At 29.0% G+C, this 24988-nt stretch overlaps 2 protein-coding genes across 6 annotated transcripts in view; one reads left to right on the top strand and one right to left on the bottom strand.

Moving 5' to 3' along the window:
* Positions 1–235: 235 nt before the first annotated feature.
* LOC142319759 (protein FAM8A1) lies at positions 236–24487 on the bottom strand. The gene is made up of 4 exons (XM_075357396.1): positions 24030–24487; positions 23210–23330; positions 17926–18055; positions 236–681 (listed from the first exon to the last, which is right to left on the bottom strand). Exons 1-4 carry the CDS (start codon positions 24370–24372, stop codon positions 358–360), a joined length of 918 nt encoding a protein of 305 aa, XP_075213511.1. The 5' UTR covers positions 24373–24487; the 3' UTR covers positions 236–357.
* LOC142319766 (uncharacterized) overlaps positions 16069–24988 on the top strand; it is a 50895-nt gene continuing 41975 nt past the window's right edge. For 4 of the 5 annotated variants that reach the window (XM_075357410.1, XM_075357431.1, XM_075357421.1 and 1 more), the window contains exons 1-2: positions 16069–16388; positions 20679–20837. In XM_075357410.1, coding sequence (XP_075213525.1) covers positions 20685–20837 — 153 coding nt within the window. In that variant the 5' untranslated portion in view covers positions 16069–16388; positions 20679–20684. The remainder of the gene's footprint in view (positions 16389–20678; positions 20838–24988) is intronic. The other variant, XR_012755268.1, reaches the window with a different exon arrangement.

Genomic DNA, 24988 nt, shown 5'->3' with positions numbered 1-24988 from the left:
GCTCTTTTAACTGCTTTAATTAAAAGACACCTAAGTTACGGAGTTACATTCCTGTCAAAAATGTTATGCAGCTACACAGTCTGTAACAGTTACGATGGCAGCTGGAGTTTAGAGTTAAATTCTTCAGAAAAAGGATTAAATACTTGCTAACAAAATCATTCAGCAGATCATCGTCACAGGAAAATAAGGAAAACTGTGTGCAGTTAAAAACATCAAACATTACTAAAAAAACCGATTCGCTCAAAACACTTTTATTACATATTTACAAGCTCTCAAATACACATTAAATTATAATATTTTTTTTTTAAGGATATTTATAAAAGATTTTTAAGATTTATGATACATGAAATACAAAGATTACTGCTGATGTGCTCTGTATCGTCTTATTGGTTCTTCAACAACTATGGTATTACATAACATATCATAACCAGCACGATTATACCTAAAATAAAGAAATGCAAAACTTGCTGGTATAAAAACTGAGAGTACAAGATTTTTAATTAATGATCGCATAAATGCATAACGTAATCCAAGATCTGTTCCAGGTTTTATAAGAAGAAGCTCATCATCTGGAGAAAGACTAGTCACAGATTCACAGCGCACAACACAAAGACCCAACATTGTTTTACCTGGAGTTGCTCCACCCACTCTGCCTCCTAAACCTTTTGCTAACCATAAAGTCTGTAACAAAAAAAAATTAGATATAAGAAAAATCACAACAAGTAATTTTTGATGCAAGTGTTATTTCTATCCTTCCTAGCATTGTAACTCTTAACATTCGTAGTTCACACATTTTGGAGTAGCTCCATTCTCAAAACTACTTTTGACACTGACTCTTCCTGAGTTGGGATCATTGAATAATTTAGGATATGAAACTCCTCCCACCTCCCATTCCTACTGTCATCATGGTTCTTCTGCTTTGTCTCTCACTCTAATGGTTAAATAATTTCTTGAAACTTATCCTTCTGATTCTTCACATTAACAGTTTAAAATATTGTATTGGAATGAGTGTTACTTGTTCATTAATTGATACCTTACCCTTTTAATTTTAGCTTGAATAGTTCCATATTTTCTAGAATTTCAATCTAAATCAACTAATAATATTAAACTATATAGCAGCACTGACACATAAATTAGCTAAATACTTGGAGAATGTTATAATAGAAAGGGGGTTTTGGAAAACAAATATGTGGTTAAAAATTCAGTAGATGTGGCAAATAAATTAAAGGAAATAAAGCTTACAGAAAATTGTATATTGAAAATTTATACATGTCAATTTCAGTTAAGAACACAATCAAAATTTTGGAAAGTAGATTAAAAGAAATTGTTGACACACTGAGAATCTTAGACCAAAACAAGTTTAAATTCAATAACAAAATATATCACATCAGGATGACTCATCAATTCAGCAAGTCATCAGGATGACTCACTGACAATAGTAAAGGATAAAAACTGAAACAAAGGAGATTTAATATTAAATTAAATTAACAAAATACATAGACTATTGAAGTTAATTGAAAAAAAAGAAAACAATAGGTTAAACTTTTTAGATTTGAAAATAAGAAGAAACGAACTAAAATTTGGCATATATAGAAAATCCACATACACAACATTATAAATGCCAAAATCCAACTAACCATGCGAACATAAATTAGCTGCATTTAGATGCAGCTAATTTATGTTCACATGTTCAATAGAATAATCAGTTTACCGTTAAGTAAAATGAAATAAAAGAATAAGTTATTACTTTTCAAGTGAATAATGATTATGAAGATGAAACTATTTTGAAAGAAAAAAAGGAATGACAAATAGTTCAAAGGAAAGGAAAATGAAAATTGTCAAAATTTACTTTCATGGGACAAGAAATATATATAAAGTATTTTTTTAAGAAATTTAAAGTAACTATAGCATTTACCACACATACTACCATCAGGAATAAACTTGGGAATAATATAGAAGAAAAAGACAATTATAACAAAAATGGAGTATACCAAATAAAATGTGAGTGTGATGTTATATATAAAGGGCAAAAGGGTGAAAATTTAAAACAAGATTAAATCAGCATTAAGATCATACAAATACAAAAAAAGGATTTAAATTATGCATAAATTTGATAGAAAAGGGACATATTCCCAATGAAATGGTAAAATACATGAAAATATTACATTATGCAGAAAAAGGAAAATGTTTAAATATTCTAGAAAATATGAAATATTCAAGCTAAAATTAAAAGCACAGGAGATAATTAATGAACATATAAACACTCAATCCAATGTAATATTTTAAAATTGTTAAAATGAAGAATCAGAAAGATTAATATCAAGATATTGTATCCATTAGAGCAAGAGGGACAAAACAGAAGAGGCCATGATAGTAGTGATGGGAAGAGAGAGGAGAGGAGGAGCTTCACATCGCTGTTTATTTGATGATTCTAACTCGAAAAGAGTCAGTGCTAAAAGTAGTTTTGAGAATGGAGATACTCCTAAATGCATTCTAATGAGTGTTAGAATGACAATGCTAGGAAGGGCAGAAAATAATACTCAAACCAATTATGATAATCCTAGCAGAAATATAAAATTTGTGAAAATCATAAGTAATTTTTGTTTCAAAGAAAGATACAAGATATACTTTCAATTGTATATTTAAGTCTAATATGTATAATGCTGACAGTATAATAATCAAATTATCTGTTATACCATTACATGCCCATTCTAATCAGTGCTGGTAATAGGATTGGTCCATGAAATATTGTTCTTGACATCACTTCTGCTAGTTGTGGTATGTTGTGCATTAGTTTCTACAAGTACAGGACAATATACTGCTGAGATTCATTGACGACTGTGTACATTTTATGGTACTAAATGTTATTAATTACAGTGCTACAAAGGATTAGTGCCAAAAAAATTAGAGGAAGATGAATTACAACAAATTTAGCAGTTAAGTGAAACATTTCCAGATCCCTAAAAAGCCTGAAGTTGGTTATGGTGTAATTACAACCGATAACATCCTCTTTAATACATAAATCTACATGCAAGTAAAACAACTCCATCCTTTTTAAAAAAAAACAATGACAAGCTCATAGGACTAATGACAAGTTAGGTACCCTGGTGGTGTATTTCCATTTGTTTCTTCAATCGAAGATTGTACAGTTCACGAGTGAACACAATTTGTAATCCAAAATGAATTTCTGAAAATATGGTGTTATGTCACTTGAATTTGAATCATATACAGGTTTGAAGTGAAAAGTCATGTTTTCATGCACAAATCCGTGTTTATTTTGGTCTCATCCAATTGCGCAAGTAATGGTTATTCTGTGTGCTATGTTTGAGGTTAAGTTATGTCATAATGAAAAATTTTAAAACAGTTTTGAGAAATATTTTGAATTTACGTATAAGTTTGAAGTACTAAGTTATGTGTTCATTATCACTAGAAGACAGTTACGATGACTAATGTTATTATCTCACTGATAAATTTTCCAAAACCACAAAAACAGATTGAAAATGGTGTTACTCACAGCTGGTTAAGATATATTTTTAGAAACGTAAATATACCTTTTGTTAAATTTTTTTAGTTGCAGACTACTAGGATTCAGGTTTTTAGAAATGTTTGTCAACTTTCGGAAAGAAACAAACCTAGATAAAAGTAAGGGGTGAATAGAAACTTTGTAGAAAGTAAACATGGAGATTAGGTAATTACATTACAAAATTCTCCATTATTAAAAGAAAAGACTGATGTTCTTTTAAAGATTAATTATGATCAGAGATCATTTTCACAGAGTAAACATCACCAATCTTTTAGCACGTCAAGTTGTTTTTAAAGACACAAAACAGTAATTTGTCATATTTTGGATTTGGGATGACAACTACAGCAGTAAAATTAATCACAAAATGACTAATGAGTCGTAAGAAGAGTGCTTCAACAAATGCTCAGAAAAATTTGTTGACCAACAAAGTACTCATCTGTATGAATAATGGTGCCTTAAAATATGTGACAGCTGATAGCAAAGACATAATAATTGTTATGAAAAAGAAAAAAATTGAGCTGTCTCGGTTAATCATATATGATGATCCTACCACACGTGTCAAATTTACACAATAATGCGCAGAATTTATTTTCCAGGACTAGCTGATGAAATGACTCTTTGGTACTAGTGGATCCTGCGACCAAACCAACAATGAGTCACTTTTATTTTCACTGGCACAAAGACCTGTCATGTAATTTTACATACAAACCATTTGGAAAGAAAATTTCCTACAGACCTCTTGAAATGCACATTTTCTCAAATGTCTACAATCAGTAAAATTCTAGATTCATATAATCTTTCAATAAACACAATAGAAACCAACACAATTATAAATAAAACCACAAGAATGCTATTCAAAAGATCAGTTATTAAGAAAAGCCAATATTCTAGAAACTAACTGTACTCATGAAATTTATTTCTAATTAGACAAAACTTCAGACCCATATTGAATAAATAGATCACATTTACCTTATAGTTTATTTTTATTTAGTATGAAATTTAAAAACATTAAAAGCTGTTTTTAATTTGTTTTTTGATAATAATCCAATTAAATTCTTTAGCAAGTTTTTTGTTAAATTTATTCTGGTATTTTTAAAAATATTTACTACAATAATTTTTTTTTGGTAGTGATTTTGTATTTGAAATTTTTTGTCTAAATTTCAAGCTTCTTTTTTAACTTATGTTGCTTAATAATTTTAATAAACTTCTATTTGAAGTGCTGTTTAAAAACTACACACGAGCACATTTTTCTAATACTTTCATCTTTTTTTTACACGATATAGGTTCTTAGAAAAAATTAAATTATATTCATTAACTAACAATCATTTTCATTCATTTTAATGGTCATTTTCCGGTATAGTAGAAATGATTTGCAACTACAGCTGTAATAATTCTTTCAATGTAAAACATCTTTTTAAGTATTCTAAATATAGTTGTACTTTTTTTTATGTAAATATCATGGAAGCAAAATTTAAAAAAACTTTCTAAACAGAACCAAATAAAATGGAAGTGTATAGACAGCAAAAAAGCTAATTCTAATATTGTAGAACCACGTAACTTAACTTAGAATCTGAAAAGTGAATTATTAAAATTAATATGAGGCACATTAAAACTAGAATTAAGTAATGTTCGTGAAGATTAAAGTCGCACAATGAAAATATAAGAACTGTAAAAAAGCTGTAGAATTTTTTTCTTTAAAGATGGATTATTATACTGGAATAATGAAACAATGAGAATCCATCAATAATACAAGAAAACCTCCAACTAAAAAACAAAGTCCATGAACTGAAACACAAATTAAAAGAAAGTCCATGAACTGAAACACATATTATTATGCAACAATAATATTCAAGAAGTAATAATATGGAAATACAAGATATACCTATGACTTCTAACAAAAATATTTATGAAATATTGAAAAAACATCTAATGCAATAAATGTAATGGACTGTAATGTTGATTTTAATACAGCACAGGGAATTCCTACTTAGAAAAAAAAGTGGATGAAAAACTATAGACAGCTTATCAAGAAAAGCTCCCACAAAAATATCAACATGAAGGGATTACAAACAACACTCATGAATAAAGATTTCAAAGACAATCCTGGATATTTCAATGACCATCTAAAAAATCAGTTTGGCTTTGTAGAGGCCATAAGGAAAAAAAGTCTTGCACTGATCATTTTTATAAAAATCTTCATACTTACGACTACAGATTAGGTAACGTTCTTAAGATGCCAGTTACTGAATTTTATGCAGTTCTTTTCATATTGTACAGATAAAACACTACCTTATAAATTCTGTGATAAAAGATCTAATATAATAGATTAAAAATGCTTACATACACAAACCAGTGCTGAAACTTGGTTACATGTTTACAACTCAGAAAAAATTATATATGATTTAATATATACCATTATCAATAAAATTGAAAATTAACTTATACAACTATAGAAAAAATATCACTCTTAAAAGAAAGTAATTAAAACAGTAGATTACAGCAGGATTAACTAATTCAATTATTACAAGAAATAAAATGAGCAAACAAATGATCAAACAACCATTTAACACAAAATTAAGAAAAACATATAAAGCATATAGGAATAAATTAAATTATTTTATAAACAAAGAATGCAACAATATTATAGTAATAAAGTAAAAATAATAGTAAATTATTATGGAACTATATTAATGAAATCATAGACAGAAGGCATTAAATTAAAGAGATAATAATATTGAGATAACTACTTTAAATAAATTCTTTGCTGCAGTTGGCCAGTTATACTGAGAATATAATATACAAGGTAATATAATATACCCTTATCATTTATAATAAATAAATGCTTTGAAGGGATGTATCCAAAGCATTTTAAAAGAGCTAAAATATAACCCATTTTTAAGGCAGTGACCTGAACAAACTATAGACCTATCAACTTATCCCACCGGGTTGGTCTAGCGGTGAACACGTCTTCCCAAATCAGCTGAACTGAAAGTCAAGAGTTCCAGCATTCAAGTCCTAGTAAAGCCAGTTATTTTTACACGGATTTGAATACTAGATCGTAGATACCGGTGTTCTTTGGTGGTTGGGTTTCAATTAACCACACATCTCAGGAATGGTCGAACTGAGAATGTACAAGACTACACTTCATTTACAGTCATACATATCATCCTCATTCATCCTCTGAAGAATTATCTAAGCGGTAGTTACCGGAGGCTAAACAGGAAAAAAAAGAAAAAAAAAGACCTATCAACTTAATCATTAATTTAGCCAAAATCATGGAAAAAAAATAATAAAATCTAAACTAACTATTTATTGAAAGATAAGATAACTGATCCCAATCAGTAATACCGTACTTCATAACATATTATATAAATTAACAAAAATTGGAATAAGAGGAATTGCAAATAAATTATTATATAATTATCACAGGAACCAGTCACAAATTTTAATGAATGAAACTCATTCAAGTAAAGAGAAGATTTAAACCAACTAAGGCCTTATCACCTTTTCTATTCTTACTGTATGGCGAATGATTTGTTGAGTCTGGATATACAGAGGGAGGAAAGTTGGCTAGATGATAACATCCTGTTTGCCAATTCTAATATGACAAAATATATAACATCCTCACCTAATACATCATGACAAACAGAAATAAATAACATAAAATTACAGGAGATTTAAAGTACCTTAATAATAATAGTTCATGCCCTTTATTAGGAATGGTTAGTTCAACTAAATACCTTGAGAGCTCTTATCGATGAAAATTTAAGATGGGATAAACACGTACAATTCATATATAATAAACTTATGGTATAAAATTTTAAAAGTTGAATAGCATTATAAATATACATTATCTTTACTTCGAAAGAAAACTAATAATTTTTAATTATAAGTGAAATGATTTCATTTGTTTATAATTATTGTGCAAATTTATATATTAGATAATTAAGAATTGAATTAGGTTGCACAATTTGTTTGATTATTATTATAAATTCCTAAGCAGAAGTCATATCATTATGTTTTAACAAAATGGAAATTACTTCTTCATGATTTATTAATCGATTCTATATTATTTACATTGTAATATACAAATAAAGCCATAAAGGACTAGAGTGATTGATAACAATATTCAAAAGTATTTATAACATTCCATAATAATGAATCATATACATAAATTATACATTCAAAATTAATACAGTTGGAATAATTTAGTTATAAAATTTGTTAACAATTCATAACACAGTAAATTAAAATAGATTTATTTCTATAGATATACTACATAAAGGTTGTATTAAATAAGTAAATAAATGTGTAAATGAGTTTGCTTAACCTCTTGAAATCACAACCTTGCAATGTGAAATCAAAACACGTTAATTTTACAATTCAAACTCATATTGCTTATTCAAAAACTGCACAGTATTCTATTGAACAGAGAAACAAAAACCCTTGTGTCAAAATTCTTCACATATTATCTATAAGTTGATGTGTTACAATAATTGCCAGAATGTGGAGAATTTGGATATTCATATAACCAACACATATAATAAAATATTTTTTTATTTTTTCACCCATCAACTGGAAGTTACTTTTATTGGAGTAGCTCTTGTATAGTAACTCCCACTCACATGGTTTCAATATAGCTGTTATTAAAGAAAAGGGAATGAAAGAATTTAAAAAAAAGTAAACTTTTTAACACTACAACACAGGCTTTAAAACAACATGACACAGATTTTCAGAAACAATTCAATTATATGTATATAAATAAATGAGTGCTTACATCATAGTCTTTACACACCAAAATATTTATAAAGTATTTTAAGAAAATGTGTGTAAAAATTTGGGATGGCAGTTAAATATGTATTTTGCCGAAAACAGGTTGGCCAAAATGTCAGAAGATATTTTTTTAAGATATATACATATATATATATATAATTATTAATAAGTCTATAAGTTTATTTACTTATTAACTTAATAATATAACTTAATTATTTACTTATAAAAAGTTATAAATAAAGATATACAGTAATTTTTTCTTCACATTATTTGTCCTAGTCATTCTTATGATACATGTAAAGTAGTGATGAAACCCAAGTTACAGATTGCTTTCTCTGCAACTAATATCGTTATAAACAAAGTATATATATTTTTTTTTATCTTCAGTCATTTGACTGGTTTGATGCAGCTCTCCAAGATATATATATATATATATAGCACTTATCTAGTGCTAGTCGTTTTATTTCGGTATACCCCCTACATCCTACATCCCTAACAATTTGTTTTACATACTCCAAACGTGGCCTGCCTACACAATTTTTTTCTACTACCCATCCTTCCAATACTAAAGCAACTATTCCAGGATGCCTTAGTACGTGGCCCATAAGTCTGTCTCTTCTTTTAGCTATATTTTTCAAAATTTCTTCATTTATTTGCCATAATACCTCTTCATTTGTCACTTTATCCACCCGTCTGATTTTTAACATTCTCCTGTAGCACCACATTTCAAAAGCTTCTAATCTTTTCTTCTCAGATACTCCGATTGTCCAAGTTTCACTGCCATATAAAGCGACATTCCAAACATATACTTTCAAAAATCTTTTCCTGATATTTAAATTAATTTTTGATGTAAACAAATTATATTTCTGACTGAAGGCTCATTTCGCTTGTGCTATTCGGCATTTTACATCACTCCTGCTTTGTCCATCTTTAGTAATTCTACTTCCCAAATAACAAAATTCTTCTACCTCCATAATCTTTTCTTTTCCTATTTTCACATTCAGTGGTCCATCTTTGTTATTTCTACTACATTTCATTACTTTTATTTCGTTCTTGTTTATTTTCATGTGATAGTTCTTGTGTAGGACTTCATCTATGCCATTCATTGTTTCTTCTAAATCCTTTTTACTCTCAGCTAGAATTACTATATCATCAGCAAATCGTAGCATCTTTATCTTTTCACCTTGTACTGTTATCCGAATCTAAATTGTTCTTTAACATCATTAACTGCTAGTTCCATGTAAAGATTAAAAAGCAACGGGGATAGGGAACATCCTTGTCGGACTCCCTTTCTTATTACGGCTTCTTTCTTATGTTCTTCAATTATTACTGTTGCTGTTTGGTTCCTGTAAATGTTAGCAATTGTTCTTCTTCTATCTCTGTATTTGAACCCTAATTTTTTTAAAATGCTGAACATTTTATTCCAGTCTACGTTATCGAAGCCTTTTCTAGATCTATAAATGCCAAGTATGTTGGTTTGTTTTTCTTTAATCTTCCTTCTACTATTAATCTGAGGCCTAAAATTGCTTCCCTTGTCCCTATACTTTTCCTGAAACCAAATTGGTCTTCTCCTAACACTTCTTCCACTTTCCTCTCAATTCTTCTGTATAGAATTCTAGTTAAGATTTTTATGCATGACTAGTTAAACTAATTGTTCTGTATTCTTCGCATTTATCTGCCCCTGCTTTCTTTGGTATCATGACTATAAAACTTTTTTTGAAGTCTGATGGAACTTCCCCTTTTTCATAAATATTACACACCAGTTTGTATAATCTATCAATCACTTCCTTAACTGCACTGCACAGTAATTCTACAGGTATTCCGTCTATCCCAGGAGCCTTTCTGCCATTCAAATCTTTTAATGCTCTCTTAAATTCAGATCTCAGTATTGTTTCTCCCATTTCATCCTCCTCAACTTCCTCTATAACACCATTTTATAATTCATTTCCTCCGTATAACTCTTCAATATATTCCACCCACTTATCGACTTTATCTTTCGTATTATAAATCGGTGTACCATCTTTGTTTAACACATTATTAGATTTTAATTTATATATCCCAAAATTTTCCTTAACTTTCCTGTATGCTCCGTCTATTTTACCAATGTTCATTTCTCTTTCCACTTCTGAACACTTTTCTTTAATCCACTCTTCTTTTGCTAGTTTCCACTTCCTGTTTATAGCATTTCTTAATTGTCTATAGTTCCTTTTACTTTCTTCATCACTAGCATTCTTATATTTTCTACGTTCATCCATCAGCTGCAATATATCGTACGAAACCCAAGGTTTTCTACCAGTTCTCTTTGTTCTGCCTAAGTTTGCTTCTGCTGATTTAAGAATTTCCTTTTAAACATTCTCCCATTCTTCTTCTACATTTTCTACCTTATCTTTTTTACTCAGACCTCTTGCAATGTCCCCCTCAAAAATCTTCTTTACCGCCTCTTCTCTAAATTCCACCAATTCATCTGACACCTTTTCTTCAGGTTTTTAAACCCCAATCAACATTCATTATCACCAAATTATGGTCGCTAACAATGTCTGCTCCAGGGTAAGTTTTGCAATCAATGAGTTGATTTCTAAATCTTTGCTTAACCATGATATAATCTATCTGATACCTTGCAGTATCGCTTGGCTTTTTCCAAGTGTATATTCTTAAATTATGATTCTTAAACTGGGCGTTGGCAATTACTAAATTGTACTTTATAGCGCAGTAGTGCAAAACTCTATAAGTTGGTCCCCTCTTTCATTCCTTTTGCCCAGCCCGTATTCACCCACTATATTTCCTTCTTTGCCTTTTCCAATGCTTGCATTCCAATCTCCAACTATTATTAAATTTTCATCTCCTTTTATGTGTCTAATTACTTCATCAATTTCTTCGTATACACACTCTACCTCATCAACATCATGATGTTGATGTTGATGGTGCTTGTAGGCATATAGACGTTAGCAATCGTTGTTGGTTTAGGTTTTGATTTTATCCTTATTACAATGATTCTATCGCTATGGATTTTGAAATACTCTACTCTTCCCTATCTTCTTGTTCATTATGAAACCTACTCCTGCCTGCCCATTATTTGAAGCTGAGTTAATTATTCTAAAATTACCTGACCAAAAGTCATTTTCCACTTCCCACTGAACCTCACTAATTCCTACTACATCTACATTTATCCTATCCATTTTCCTTTTTACATTTTCTAACCTACCAATCTTTTATAGACTTCTAACATTCCACGCCCCGAATCGTAGAATGTTATTTTTTAATTTTCTGGTGAGCTCTTCCTTAGTAGTCCCCACCCGGAGATCCGAATGGGGGACTAGTTTACCTCCGGAATATTTTACTAAGGAAGGCACCTCCATCATTGCTATATGAAAATGCAGAGAGCTACATTTTCTTGGAAAAAAAGCAGCTGTAGTTTTCCATTGCTTTCAGCTGTGAGTACTGAGTGATGTTGATATGACCGTTTAAGTCGTCCTGACTTACGCCCTTAACAACTACTGAAAGAGCTGCTGCCCTCTTTCAGGAATCATTCCTTAGTCTGGCTCTCAACAGATACCTCTCCAATATAGTTGCACCTTCGGTCCAGCTACTCTGTATCACTGAGCACTCAAGCCCCCTCACCAACGGCAAGGTCTCATGATTCATAGAGGATATATATATATATTGAAGTTAAACTTTTGTAGTCCACTTTTTCTTTTTTTTTTTCTTACTCTGTGCGTAATATTCTTTCAGCCTCTGCAAAGCACAGAATTAGAGAAAAACACTTACCTTTAATTATTTTACTCCATCAAAGCACTTTTGGGCCTGAGTCCATCCTCAGTGATGTATTTTATAATTCTTAAACTGTTTACATTTACTCAATAATTTTTTTAGTTTTTTATATTTTTTAAAAATTGTTTGTTTAAAATAAAATAAAAAAATTAAAATTAAAATGAAATAAAAATTTGTTCAGTCAAGAATGAAAAGAATTTTTTTTTCATGTTTGACTAAACAAATATTTGTCCTAAATTTAAAATAAATTTAAATTTTTTACTTTATTTTAAACAATTTAAAAAAATGTGTATAAAGCTAAAAATTTTATTGTGTAAACGTAAACAGTTTACAAATTATAAAAAAAACATCACTGAGATTGGGCTTAGGCCTGAAAGCGCTTTGATGAAGTAAAAGTTTAAAGGTAAGAGTGTTTCTCTAATTCTGTACTTTGCAGAGGCTGAAAGAATATTATATATATAGTGAGAGATAGGAGAAAAACATTAGCAAATAATCTGATATCATTAAAATAAAAATCTGATGAATATTAGCTGTGTTAAGAAAAACTCAATTTGTAAAAAAAAGGTACATGATTCCAGTTTTTATGGAGACAGTGCATACTTAAAACTACAGTACAGTATATTTAGTCACATCATATTGTTAGAATGTAGAAACTAAACATACATACATTCAAACTAATGTTATATAATTGATAACTAAATACGTTTCAATAAAAAGACAAGTAAAGAAAACAATTATTTCAGTAATCAACAATATCAGTTTCCAATTACACAGGTAAACAATAGAAAAGTTGTTTGAAAAATAATAATTAATTCTAACAGATTTTTGTTTGCTGGTTTCAGGGAAAATAATCAAAAAATTCCATCCTGTACCATTTTTCCCTAAATAATTTTTTTTTAATACTCTTAAAATTGATAATCAATATATTTTATTTATAAAACATTGAATAAAAAATTAGGTCTGCGTTAATTTTTTTTTTTATGCTTTATTATAGTTTGGTTATATGTTATGAATACAAGCAGTGTTCATAATTTTGGTTTGATACAGTAAGATGAGTGACTAATAAGATGATGTAATATGATTAATATTTTGAAATGGCTTCCAGGGGTTGTGTTAATTCACTCAATAACTTCTGTTACATTAGCAAGGAGTTTGTGGTGAAGAAACAGGAAAGAAATATTAGAAATTTTATTAAAAAAGTATACTAAACCTATTTTGGGGTAAAACTTGGTAACAAAGAAACAACCTTGGACCCTCATACAGTTTGTTCTACTTGTATGGAAGAATTTGGGGTACATAAATTAAAATCTAACAATGTGTTAAACAAAGATGGTACACCTATATATAATAAGAAAGGTAAAGTCGATAGATGGGTGGAATATATTGAAGAGTTATACGGAGGAAATGAATTAGAAAATGGTTTTATAGAGGAAGAAGAGGAAGTTGAGGAGGATGAAATGGGAGAAACAATACTGAGATCTGAATTTAAGAGAGCATTAAAAGATTTAAATGGCAGAAAGGCTCCTGGAATAGACGGAATACCTGTAGAATTACTGCGCAGTGCAGGGGAGGAGGCGATTGATAGATTATACAAACTGGTGTGTAATATTTATGAAAAAGGGAAATTTCCGTCAGACTTCAAAAAAAGTGTTATAGTAATGATACCAAAGAAATCAGGGGCAGATAAATGTGAAGAATACAGAACAATTAGTTTAACTAGTCATGCATCAAAAATCTTAACTAGAATTCTATACAGAAGAATTGAGAGGAGAGTGGAGGAAGTGTTAGGAGAAGACCAATTTGGTTTCAGGAAAAGTATAGGGACAAGGGAAGCAATTTTAGGCCTCAGATTAATAGTAGAAGGAAGATTAAAGAAAAACAAACCAACATACTTGGCGTTTATAGACCTAGAAAAGGCATTCGATAACGTAGACTGGAATAAAATGTTCAGCATTTTAAAAAAATTAGGGTTCAAATACAGACATAGAAGAACAATTGCTAACATGTACAGGAACCAAACAGCAACAGTAGCAATTGAAGAACATAAGAAAGGGAGTCCGACAAGGATGTTCTCTATCTCCGTTACTTTTTTATCTTTACATGGAACTAGCAGTTAATGATGTTAAAGAACAATTTAGATTCGGAGTAACAGTACAAGGTGAAAAGATAAAGATGCTACGATTTGCTGATGATATAGTAATTCTAGCCGAGAATAAAAAGGATTTAGAAGAAACAATGAACGGCATAGATGAAGTCCTACGCAGGAACTATCGCATGAAAATAAACAAGAACAAAACAAAAGTAATGAAATGTAGTAGAAATAACAAAGATGGACCACTGAATGTGAAAATAGGAGGAGAAAAGATTACGGAGGTAGAAGAATTTTGTTATTTGGGAAGTAGAATTACTAAAGATGGACGAAGCAGGAGCGATATAAAATGCCAAATAGCACAAGCTAAACGAGTCTTCAGTAAGAAATATAAGTTGTTTACATCAAAAATGAATTTAAATGTCAGGAAAAGATTTTTGAAAGTGTATGTTTGGAGTGTCGCTTTATATGGAAGTGAAACTTGGACAATCGGAGTATCTGAGAAGAAAAGGTTAGAAGCTTTTGAAATGTGGTGCTATAGGAGAATGTTAAAAATCAGATGGGTGGATAAAGTGACAAATGAGGAGGTATTGCGGCAAATAGATGAAGAAAGAAGCATTTGGAAAAATATAGTTAAAAGAAGAGACAGACTTATAGGCCACATACTAAGGCATCCTGGAATAGTCGCTTTAATTTTGGAAGGACAGGTAGAAGGGAAAAATTGTGTAGGCAGGCCACGTTTGGAATATGTAAAACAAATTGTTAGGGATGTAGGATGTAGAGGGTATACTGAAATGAAACGACTAGCACTAGATAGGGAATCTTGGAGAGCTGCATCAAACCAGTCAAATGACTGAAGACAAAAAAAAAAAAAGTATGGAAGAACTACAGAAATGGACAAAAGGTAAGAAATAATTTTGTCGGTTAGGAGTACCAATGATCTGGAGAGAACCACAAAATCACAGTGATGATTGCTACCTTTGTTGTTGTAAATGTACAAGGGTTCAATCTAAAAAATAAGAAAGAAATTTTGTATCTAAATTGTTATTTGGCAATACGCCCTTACGGCCATGGAGTACCTGACTTGGGTTGTTCAATGAGCTTGAAGGTTCATTTTCTGCATTCTCACATTGATTACTTCCCCAAAAGTCTTGGCGCTGTAAATGACGAACAGGTTAAAAGATTTCACCAAGATATAAAGGAAATGGAATGCAGATATCAGGAAAGGTGGAATGTGAACATGATTGAAGACTACTGTTGATGCATCCATAGAGATGATCCGAAAGCCGACAACAACAGAAAATGTGGCCTAAAAAGTGTTGAAAGGAAAAGAAAAAGGCAGTACAAATTTTCTTTCATAGAGGAAAGAAAATGTATCTTTAAGTTCTATTACTTTTTTTATAAATAAATGTTTCCACAAGGAATACATATACAATATGCCTTTTTTTCAATTTTCTTTTTTAGTATTGTGAAAGATTCTTACGTGATATAAAAAAAATGGTGGCTATATTTGAAATTTGTGCACAAAACAACATAAAAATCAGTTATCAGATTACAAACAACTTTCAAATTCCTTAATTTTGTTGACCTGTGTTATTACAGTAAAATTACTTTACCTAGAACAATAATAATTAAGCTTAAAGCCAACCCAGTACAGTATAACAAAATACATAAATAAAATATGAAATTAAACTAAGAAAAAACACGTAAATACCTATGTAATAAAAAGTTAATGTGTCTTAAGTATTCAGAAAGTGAGTCACTGTTTGATTTTTTAAGTTTTATAAGTTTTGTCATGCAAATCAATAAAAAAATTACTATGTACTAATTACCATAAAAATTAACACGTAGTTAAAAAATAACTGACATCATCTATACTGTATTCAGTTAGCTTGTAGAATGATGAATAAGCAAATGTTGAGTTTGTGTTAGTGATTTCGTCATGTTTCTGCTCAGTCACATCCGTTGTATCAGTGCTGATTCACAATGAGACCGTATCTATATACAACATAATAATCATTACTCATAATAGTCACCGTATAGTTAATTAGTCATATAGTACTCATGTAATCAAACGTTTATAAATTTATAATGTCTTTCAGTTCTATTTACACCCTTGATGTTTTCATATGATCACTCTTTTGTTCTTGTGTTCAATTTTGAGATGCTTGTGAATTGGCTGCTTGAACATTTGTACATTTGTGTAGTTTCAACTCTATAACATAACTGAATCTGGTATAATATATAACATACATAAATACTAATTTTTTTTAGATATTGCACTTCCAATTGTTACATAGTTTGATATGGTATGGTAATTCTTCGTTAGTCAACATTAATGAAGATCATAAGTTTTTATAAAATGAATTAAATCTTATTTTATTTCAAACAGTTTAAGTTTAATTTAGCTATATAATAATCTTGCAATGATTTTAAACATAATACAAAGACAAAAATTCAAAATTTTAACACAATACAAAGATGGGAATTTTTTTCTGTTTAAAATAATAAACCTTTTCTTATATAAATATTTAAATCTGATATTGCATGGAATACAAATTTATATCTGGTATAAAATTTGAGTACTCTTATTTTAATAATTAGATTCACAAATCCAGATGCAATAAAATAAACTTTAAAAAAGTAATACTTTTTATTCTTTAAATTTTGGCTTTTCAATTCTTAAACTTTTCCAAAATTTAAAAAAATCTTTTACAAAATTAATTGTTTTTCTGCCAATTTCTTTTTTAAATGGATCTTTTAAATGTTGTTTTATTTTGATTAAAAATTAGGGTAGGCCTACAAAAATCCTGTCAGTATGAATAAAGCTGGTTGTAAGAAAGTGAAGTCAAGAAATGTGCATCTTGATAAAAATATGAAACGTAATACAGATGTTGCTGGATATGAGTTAATGTTCTCTCGAATATGGAATAAGTTTACAAGTTTTCCAATTAGTTCTTTTAAATCTTCAAAAGACAATACTTTGATCGCCTGTTGTCATTATGACAACAGACAATATGTCATTGCATTAGAGTAATTCAATACTAAGTAATGATGAGAAAATAGTAAAAGAAAAATATCTTTCAAATCATCTACATAGACAACACATATTTCATTAAAAAGATCTTTTGCTGTGTGGAGAACAACAATCACTAGATAAACTTACTTTACAAAATAAAATAAATGCCATCAAAATCGCTCCATAGATAAGGAGTACGACAAGAAGGAAAAAATGATATATTCATACATAGTCGTCATATTGGAAAAATAGTGAGGATTTCAAATGTATCAATAGAGTATTTTTAATCCACTTAAAAACTTATTTTGAGTTCTTTGTTGCTTTTCTAGTCCATGCAATCTTATTCATGGTACACCTAAAATGAACACTCTGCATACCGTGTACAAATAACAATAAGACAATATGATTACTATAGGAGTTTGTAAAGGAATTCTGAAAATCCTTTTGAACATCAAATTTTTACCAGGTGGAAGACATGTCAAAAAACCCAAATAACACTAAAAATGAAGTACTAATTTCAAAATGTTTTCCGAGATATTCATAAAATTGATATTACCACAACTTTAATCAACCATTAAGTCCCACCATGTCACTTAAGTTATAGGCTACTACAAATATTTTGTGTAATTACAAACACACAAAGTCTGTCACACACAAACACTGTCAAGATAGATGACATAGTATAACAATCTGAAATCTACAAAAAAAGAAATTGTTAAAATTAAGAAAACTTTTACCACTACTGCAACGTACCTCAAAAATACAAACTAAAATCCTGTGAATTATTTCCAATAACATTATATCATGAGTCATCTGAATTGCAGTTCTATAATCTAATTTTACATCTTTGTAGAGAATGTCAAAATCAAATTTATCTAAGTCTCTGAAAAAGTAGAAAAAAATGTTATTAAATCAAACTGATTATATTAAACAATGTTTCATAGTTCACAGTTTCATTTATAGTTTTACAGGTTGCTTTCTCTGGAACTAATTATGTTTACTATACAGAATGTGTCACAAAGATCTCCCACGACTTTCATAACAAATTCTACTCGTGAAAATAATGGAGAAAGTTCCTATAAACAAATGCCCTAAAATGCTCCATTTGCTAGTTATATGAAGTTAGTGAAATGAGGTTGTACTGAAATTTTTAGGACATTAATTAATGGGCAGAATTAGTGATTTCTTATGGTTTTTGACTTGAAAAATTGAATAAAATAGATCTCAAAACTATCTGCAGTAGTTTTTAAGAAATCTGGGGTGGAAACCCCTGCTTTTTATATTTGACGTACGATAACTTTGTTAAATGGGTAATAAAGACATAAAACTTTTAAACAAAACTTGTAGAGAATTTAATTCTCAACAAAATTGTATAAGATAAGTTGAATAAAACAAAGAAAAGTTGGAAAAATTTGAATTTTATTTAGAAAGATCACTTAAAATAAATAATTCTGGATGTACAATACACAGCTAGGTACTTATGTATTAACGCCACCACAGCTACAGATTTGTTTAAAAACAAAGTAGTCAATCTGATTTCAGTGTTAAATGAACAGTCTCTTTATTAATTTTAATAAATGGTTATTTATATTTATTTATTTTATAAATATAATTTAACCAAACTTAACCTACGCTCGCTTCGCTCGCTAACATTGACTAATTAACACCGTAATTTTTTGAGTATTTATTTAATAAATTCAGTAATTATTGCAATTATCTATTATTTAAATAATCAAAACACTCCTGTTAATTAGTCAAGGTTAGCAAGCGAAGTGAGCGTAGGTTAAGTTTGGTTAAATTATATTTATAAAATAAACCATTTATTAAAATTAATAAAGAGACTGTTTTGAATCTATGTTAAATTCTATATCGGCCTATTTTCCATTGAAATCTGATTGACTACTTTGTTTTTAAATAAAGCTGTAGCTGCGGTGGCGTTAATACGCAAGTACCCACAGCTACATAAAGTTAAAGGAATTAACCACCTCAAAATTGGATTCAACAATATTGTCGGTTGGAAAAAAAAAAACTCTAAAAATGCTTCTATAGTGAATTTTTATAAATTTGGAAAATGTTTATTTACATCTACCATATGTACATTGCATCTTCTATACAATTCCTAAATATCATTCAAATATATTCATTGATATTTATTACATATAGAATCATATTACACAAAACTGTATACTTTTACACAGATCTTCAGCTTATTCCTGTACTATTGTATTAGCACTAAATATATTTTGTAAAGTATAATACTTCAATTTTATGGTGAAACCAAACCAACAAAGTAAGTTCTCAGTTTGTTGATAAAAAGAATAAATAAATAAGAATAACCTAAATAAAGAAATTTTTCCTTGAGTAATGGAAGTTACTCTCTTGTAAATGTTTAGCCTTTTGGCAACAGTGTATTACTACTCCTAACCTAACATTTAATATGCTGGATAAATTTCACTTCAGAAGCAGTAAATAAAATCACTGCATTCTAAATATTTTGTACCATTATATAAAATATCTAAAATCTGACCCATAGTAAATCATTAATACTTCAAACTATTGCATCCAAGAATTAAGAATCTACATCTTTTACATATAATTAAACACTAACTATAATCTACATTACCTGTTAAGCCCTAGTAAATCAATTTTATGAAAAGGAAATTATTATAACTCTTATGATCTCAGGGAGAAAATGTTTTAGGAGCTGCATTAGCTAATTAAGGGTACAAGAAGTTATGTGTCCAACAGGAATTTGGTGAAATATGATACGTGAAAACTTGAAAAAACTTTCAAACAAGGATTAACATAATTAAAAATATATCCCTAAAATAGCACTTAGAAAATTACTACTCTCAATTAGTACTGTGTTTTTAATAAGACAAAACTGTTTTTAGTCTATGTATAGGATTATGTCAAGTCCCCCTCCTCTTTGCTTGCCCAGGAAACACAGAGAGCTTAACATACAGAGTATATAAGACTTCATAAGTACTTATTTATATCCAACCCTTACAACACATACTCAAACAATTAATTAAATCTACTGGTTCATAAAAAGTAACAATAATAAATAAATGTAATATATGCTTCTCAACCAGCCATATTTAAAAGTGATGCGAAGCAATAATCTGATTATCAATGCACATCTGATTGCAATAGTTTTATAAACCCCATTCTGACATGAAATTTTATAAAAAACGTATATTAAATGTAAAACTAAAGTTAAGTAAAAAATATAATTTATGTATGGTATGTTTTAAGAAGAAATTTACAGAAACATCATCCACAACTAAAACAATTATAATGAAATCTAGCTAACTCAAAATCCAAAAAGTAATTTTGAATAAATTTTTGATAAGAAATTAAGGTAGTTGTAACTGAATATTTTCTAGCACCGATTTTCAGCCAGTAATAATATAATATGTAATTAAGTGATTACATTCATGTTACAAAATGCTTAAACTTTCTCAAAACAAATTATATGGTTCTTACATTACTGTTTTTTTTAGAAAAGAATGATATTTTATTGTTATCCATATGAATATTACTCAATATTATCTTCAACTTCAAAGTACAACAGATATAAAATGTGTGTTCTTTCACCTTACTTAATATCAAGAGTGGGTGTTTGCTTACTACTACCATTCATGGTCATGCTCTTCTTTTTTGTAAGTTCAATTTCCTCATCTTCCTTTGCATAATACACATTCAGAATAAATAATATGGTCATTAAGAAATAAATACATGAATGAGCATTTTAGATCTTCATTTACAGTGTTAATCAATCTTTTCGTATAGTTTATTAAATCATTTATGGTTATTTATATTTAAAACATATCTCTTACCAGAATTATCAAGTGTTAATTTTAAATATTCTCAAAGCAAGTTAAACTTGTAACTTAACTTCTAATTTAAATATTTAACAAAAGATAAATTACAAGTGTATATATACATTTTTTCAATATTTAAATAATCTTTTATGTGACAACTTACTGTGTTGTTCGCATATGATTTTATTGATTCTTTATCAAATGCTCTTAACTAAAAATACAACTTGTAATACTAAATATTCCAATTAATAAAGCACTTTGGTTCTTTGTTAATTTTTAACCATAAAGCAATTTTTTCTCTTTAAATTTTAAATAATGAATTTTGAAAATGTAAACTTGCCTACTAAGGAGGTCAATAATTGCTAAAAATGATATATTATTATACTGTTATATAATTTTTATTATTATATAATTATAAATTATATTATTATTATTATTATTATTATATTGCTAAAATCACATAAAATTTATTCAATGGATTGAAATCAGGAGGAATATGATGGCATCATAGAAATTCATCTACGTGTGAATGACATTGCTGTGCTATGTGATATTTGTCTTAAGATTCAGCAGACCTTCACAATTTTTCAATGGTTAATCTATGTCAACTGGATATTTACTCAACATTTTCATTATAATTAACTGATATTGCTTATGATTATATATGCCACTGGTCACACACTGTTGTTGTTGCAGGGGTAATATGATTGCAAATAATCAGGATTAATGTAGGCATGGCTATGGTCTGGAACCACAAATAGAAAACACATTTTCTTTCGCCTGGCTTATTTCACTAAACACTCAATACTGAACTGTTAACTTCACAATATTTTATTTTATTTTTTGTTAATAATGATTACATATTTTGAAACTTCACCTGTATCTCCAATTACTGCAGTACACACTAACAATTTAGATGAACAATCTGTCAAATTATGTTATCACCAACAGCAAATTATCTTTCACTGAATTTAATGATTGTCAATTCAAACAGAGTTACAACTGGAATACTCTACATAATTTATTTCATTTTACTGAATAAAGGCCTCTTATATTTGTTTTCTGATTAAACAGAAAATATTATTATTTTGAAGAGTACAATAAAACACTCATTACTTAAAAATCTTGTTTGATATTGATCCCCTAAATAATTGCACGTAAATAATTAATTAAATATTTTTACAATAACACTTCAAATGAAATAAAAATAAAACAATTTATTTTTAAGCAATATCACTCACATAAGAGAAATTTCTATGGTAGGGTATAATTAACATTAAAGTACAAAAATTCTTAACAACACATATAAATAAGTATATTCAATTAATGTTTCTTGATGCAGGTAACTAACCACAGGCAAACATTTTGTATTACTGAGATTTCACTGTACTCATAGTAAAAAAGCCTTCAGTTGCTTTCATATTTTAATATACCACAGTATATACGCTTAGAATCAGAAAACAAGAGCTAAATGACAGAAAACAAGTTTTGACAGTGGGTAACCGATGCAAGGTTAAAGTCCATGTCATGTTATCACTCTAGTCAATCAGCAATCAGATTTGTGAGTTACAGTAGATGCTAGTCCAGTTGTGAAGGGGGGTTAGGGTTAGCGTTAAAGTTATGGTTAGAATTACATGTTAGGTAGAGTTTTGTGGAGAGAGGAATAAAGCATAGATGACTAACCTTTAAAAATTGTCAGTGTCAGACGGAGTCAGCTGTTGAAGATGACTGACAGCATCCTTCGTAAGATGATCATCCATCGTACACATGACTAATTGAATTTAACATATGGTGTAATCTCTCTAATGACTATCTCAGTTTAAACATAATTTTGGCCAAGTGTACTACAAGATGGAGTTAAGTATTACTGCCATACCTTTGTAATTTATCCCTAACATCACTTCACAAAAGTCTAACCTTAACTCTAATCTCTCTCCACAGAACGGATAAGTATCTGAACAGGATTCAATTACTCATAAAACATCAGTTTTATGATAATTTACTACAGTATTGATATTGCAGCGCTGACTTTGACCTTGCTCAGGTTACGTCCTATCCAAACTTGCTTTTCGACATTTAGATCTTATGTCTTCCCGATCCTAAGATATCTATTATAGTATATAATGTATTAACAAAACTGAAGTTAATCAAGTAACTGCTCAGAATTACAGTTTGTTTCTTATAAAATATTTGATTGCTAAAATACTTACATTATTTCAAAAAAATCAATGGCAATAAATGTTACACCCAATTTCAGAATAAAAAGTATTGAAAAATCTAAAAACTCCGCAATCATCCGTTTCCACATTGGAGGAATTTTACATTCAATTCCTGAAAAAGTAGAATAATGTGCTTTAAACTGATTTTAAAAAGATGAGTAAGTGAAGCCAAACTAAATTACTTTTAAAGTAACAGAACTATTCTAAACACAGATTTTTATTTACAATCAGCAGTAAATGCAAATGGTTTCATACAAGATTTAAAAAAATAATTAAGCACAACATGCTCCTTTATTATTAAATAGACAAATCACTACTATGTCATACAATACTCTAATGTTAAGTTACTACCAGTATTAAAATAATTTGGAAGCTCTTCTATGACTTCATACAAACGTCTTTAACTCTGCAAAGTGGTTCAATAACGAAATATACACATATTCCTTTATTTAGTTATATTAATAAATTCTAAAACTGAATAATTCACTCCATTATAAGAATACAACTGCATTCTTGTGCATCAAACTACAAGTAATTAACAATGATAATTCTCAAAATAATATTTATCATATTTCAGAAAATATTTAACTAGAAGCTACATGCAATCTATTATAAAACAAAACATAATTTTTATATAAATGAAAATTGGGTAAAAATATTACAAAACAGATTTATTCACAAACTCGTCCAAGAATATTAAGCTAAGATCTGAGGATAACTCCAAGAATGAGAACAAGAATTTAATATTAGATGAAGCAGTAGTTTTACTTTAATATTCTAATGTTAATATTAGATTAATTTAATGTCTTACCTTCCATAGCATTTTGCTGTACATTATTATTTTCATTACGAATAACTTGTTGAAAATAATTAGGCGGCGAGTACGGTGTACTAGCAAAAGGTACGCCAGTGGGCACATTTAGTAAATTAGATGATGAAGTTTGGTTTGCACAATGGTTATAGAATAGAAAATATGGAAAACTAGCGACGACACTCTGCCACATATAAGCCTCTTGCAACCATTTCTCTAAGGCAGGAAAATATTCATCAACATTGTACCCTTTGTCTTGTCCATTATTTGACGGTTTATTTCTGTCCCCATCAACGGAATTGTTTTCATCGCTATTTGAACTTTCTGTTCTTGAATCTGACATTATGAATGAGTTAAATAATCACTAGCACATTCTAAAATTTTAATTACCTAACATATTGAAATACTACTATATGCATAGTTTATTTGTAATGACAAACTAAAAACAAATGAATTATGTCAGCTGATAGACAGAATTGACAACATAACACAAAGCCGTGATGCGTTTTCAACATTTATATAAATGTGCAAATGGTTTTTAATTCATTTTTAAAATAAATTTATTTGTTAATTGAATAATTAATTCACTAAGTGGAGTGACTAATTATTATTATTATTATTACATAGAAAAGTCAGACCCGTGATAGTAATCAAACCCAGTAAAGAAAATCTTAAATTTTTATTAGTTTTATTTCGTGAACTCTAAAACAATATCAACATTAAAAACCTAGCTTATTACTTTTATTAATTAAACCAGAGAATAATTTTTCACTCAGCTTAGCTTTATATCGTATTTCATATTTCAATAATAACTCAGCGAACTTACAGTTCAATAGAATAATTTATTATAATCTAAAATGTAACTTTCAGATGAAAAGTACATCATTATTTATTCTTGGATAAAAGGTAATGTGACTGCGAAGCTAAGGGCTCTGGAGTATAAAGTAATTATCAAGTTA

This window comes from Lycorma delicatula, chromosome 1, assembly GCF_047948215.1.
Source record: "Lycorma delicatula isolate Av1 chromosome 1, ASM4794821v1, whole genome shotgun sequence".
In the NCBI taxonomy this organism is placed as follows: Eukaryota; Metazoa; Arthropoda; class Insecta; order Hemiptera; family Fulgoridae; genus Lycorma; species Lycorma delicatula.
Note: the sequence above shows the minus strand (reverse complement) of the source record. Positions and strands in the feature narration are given on the sequence as shown.

Excerpts from the sequence above, each read along its gene's own strand:
- LOC142319759 (XM_075357396.1), bottom strand. The coding sequence starts at position 24,372 with ATGTCAGATTCAAGAACAGAAAGTTCAAATAGCGATGAAAACAATTCC. Across the intron at positions 18,056-23,209 it reads ATTGATTTTTTTGAAATAAT|AGACTTAGATAAATTTGATT; the intron begins GTAAGTATTTTA and ends CTACTTTTTCAG. Across the intron at positions 682-17,925 it reads TTTTAGTTTGTATTTTTGAG|ACTTTATGGTTAGCAAAAGG; the intron begins GTACGTTGCAGT and ends TTTTTGTTACAG.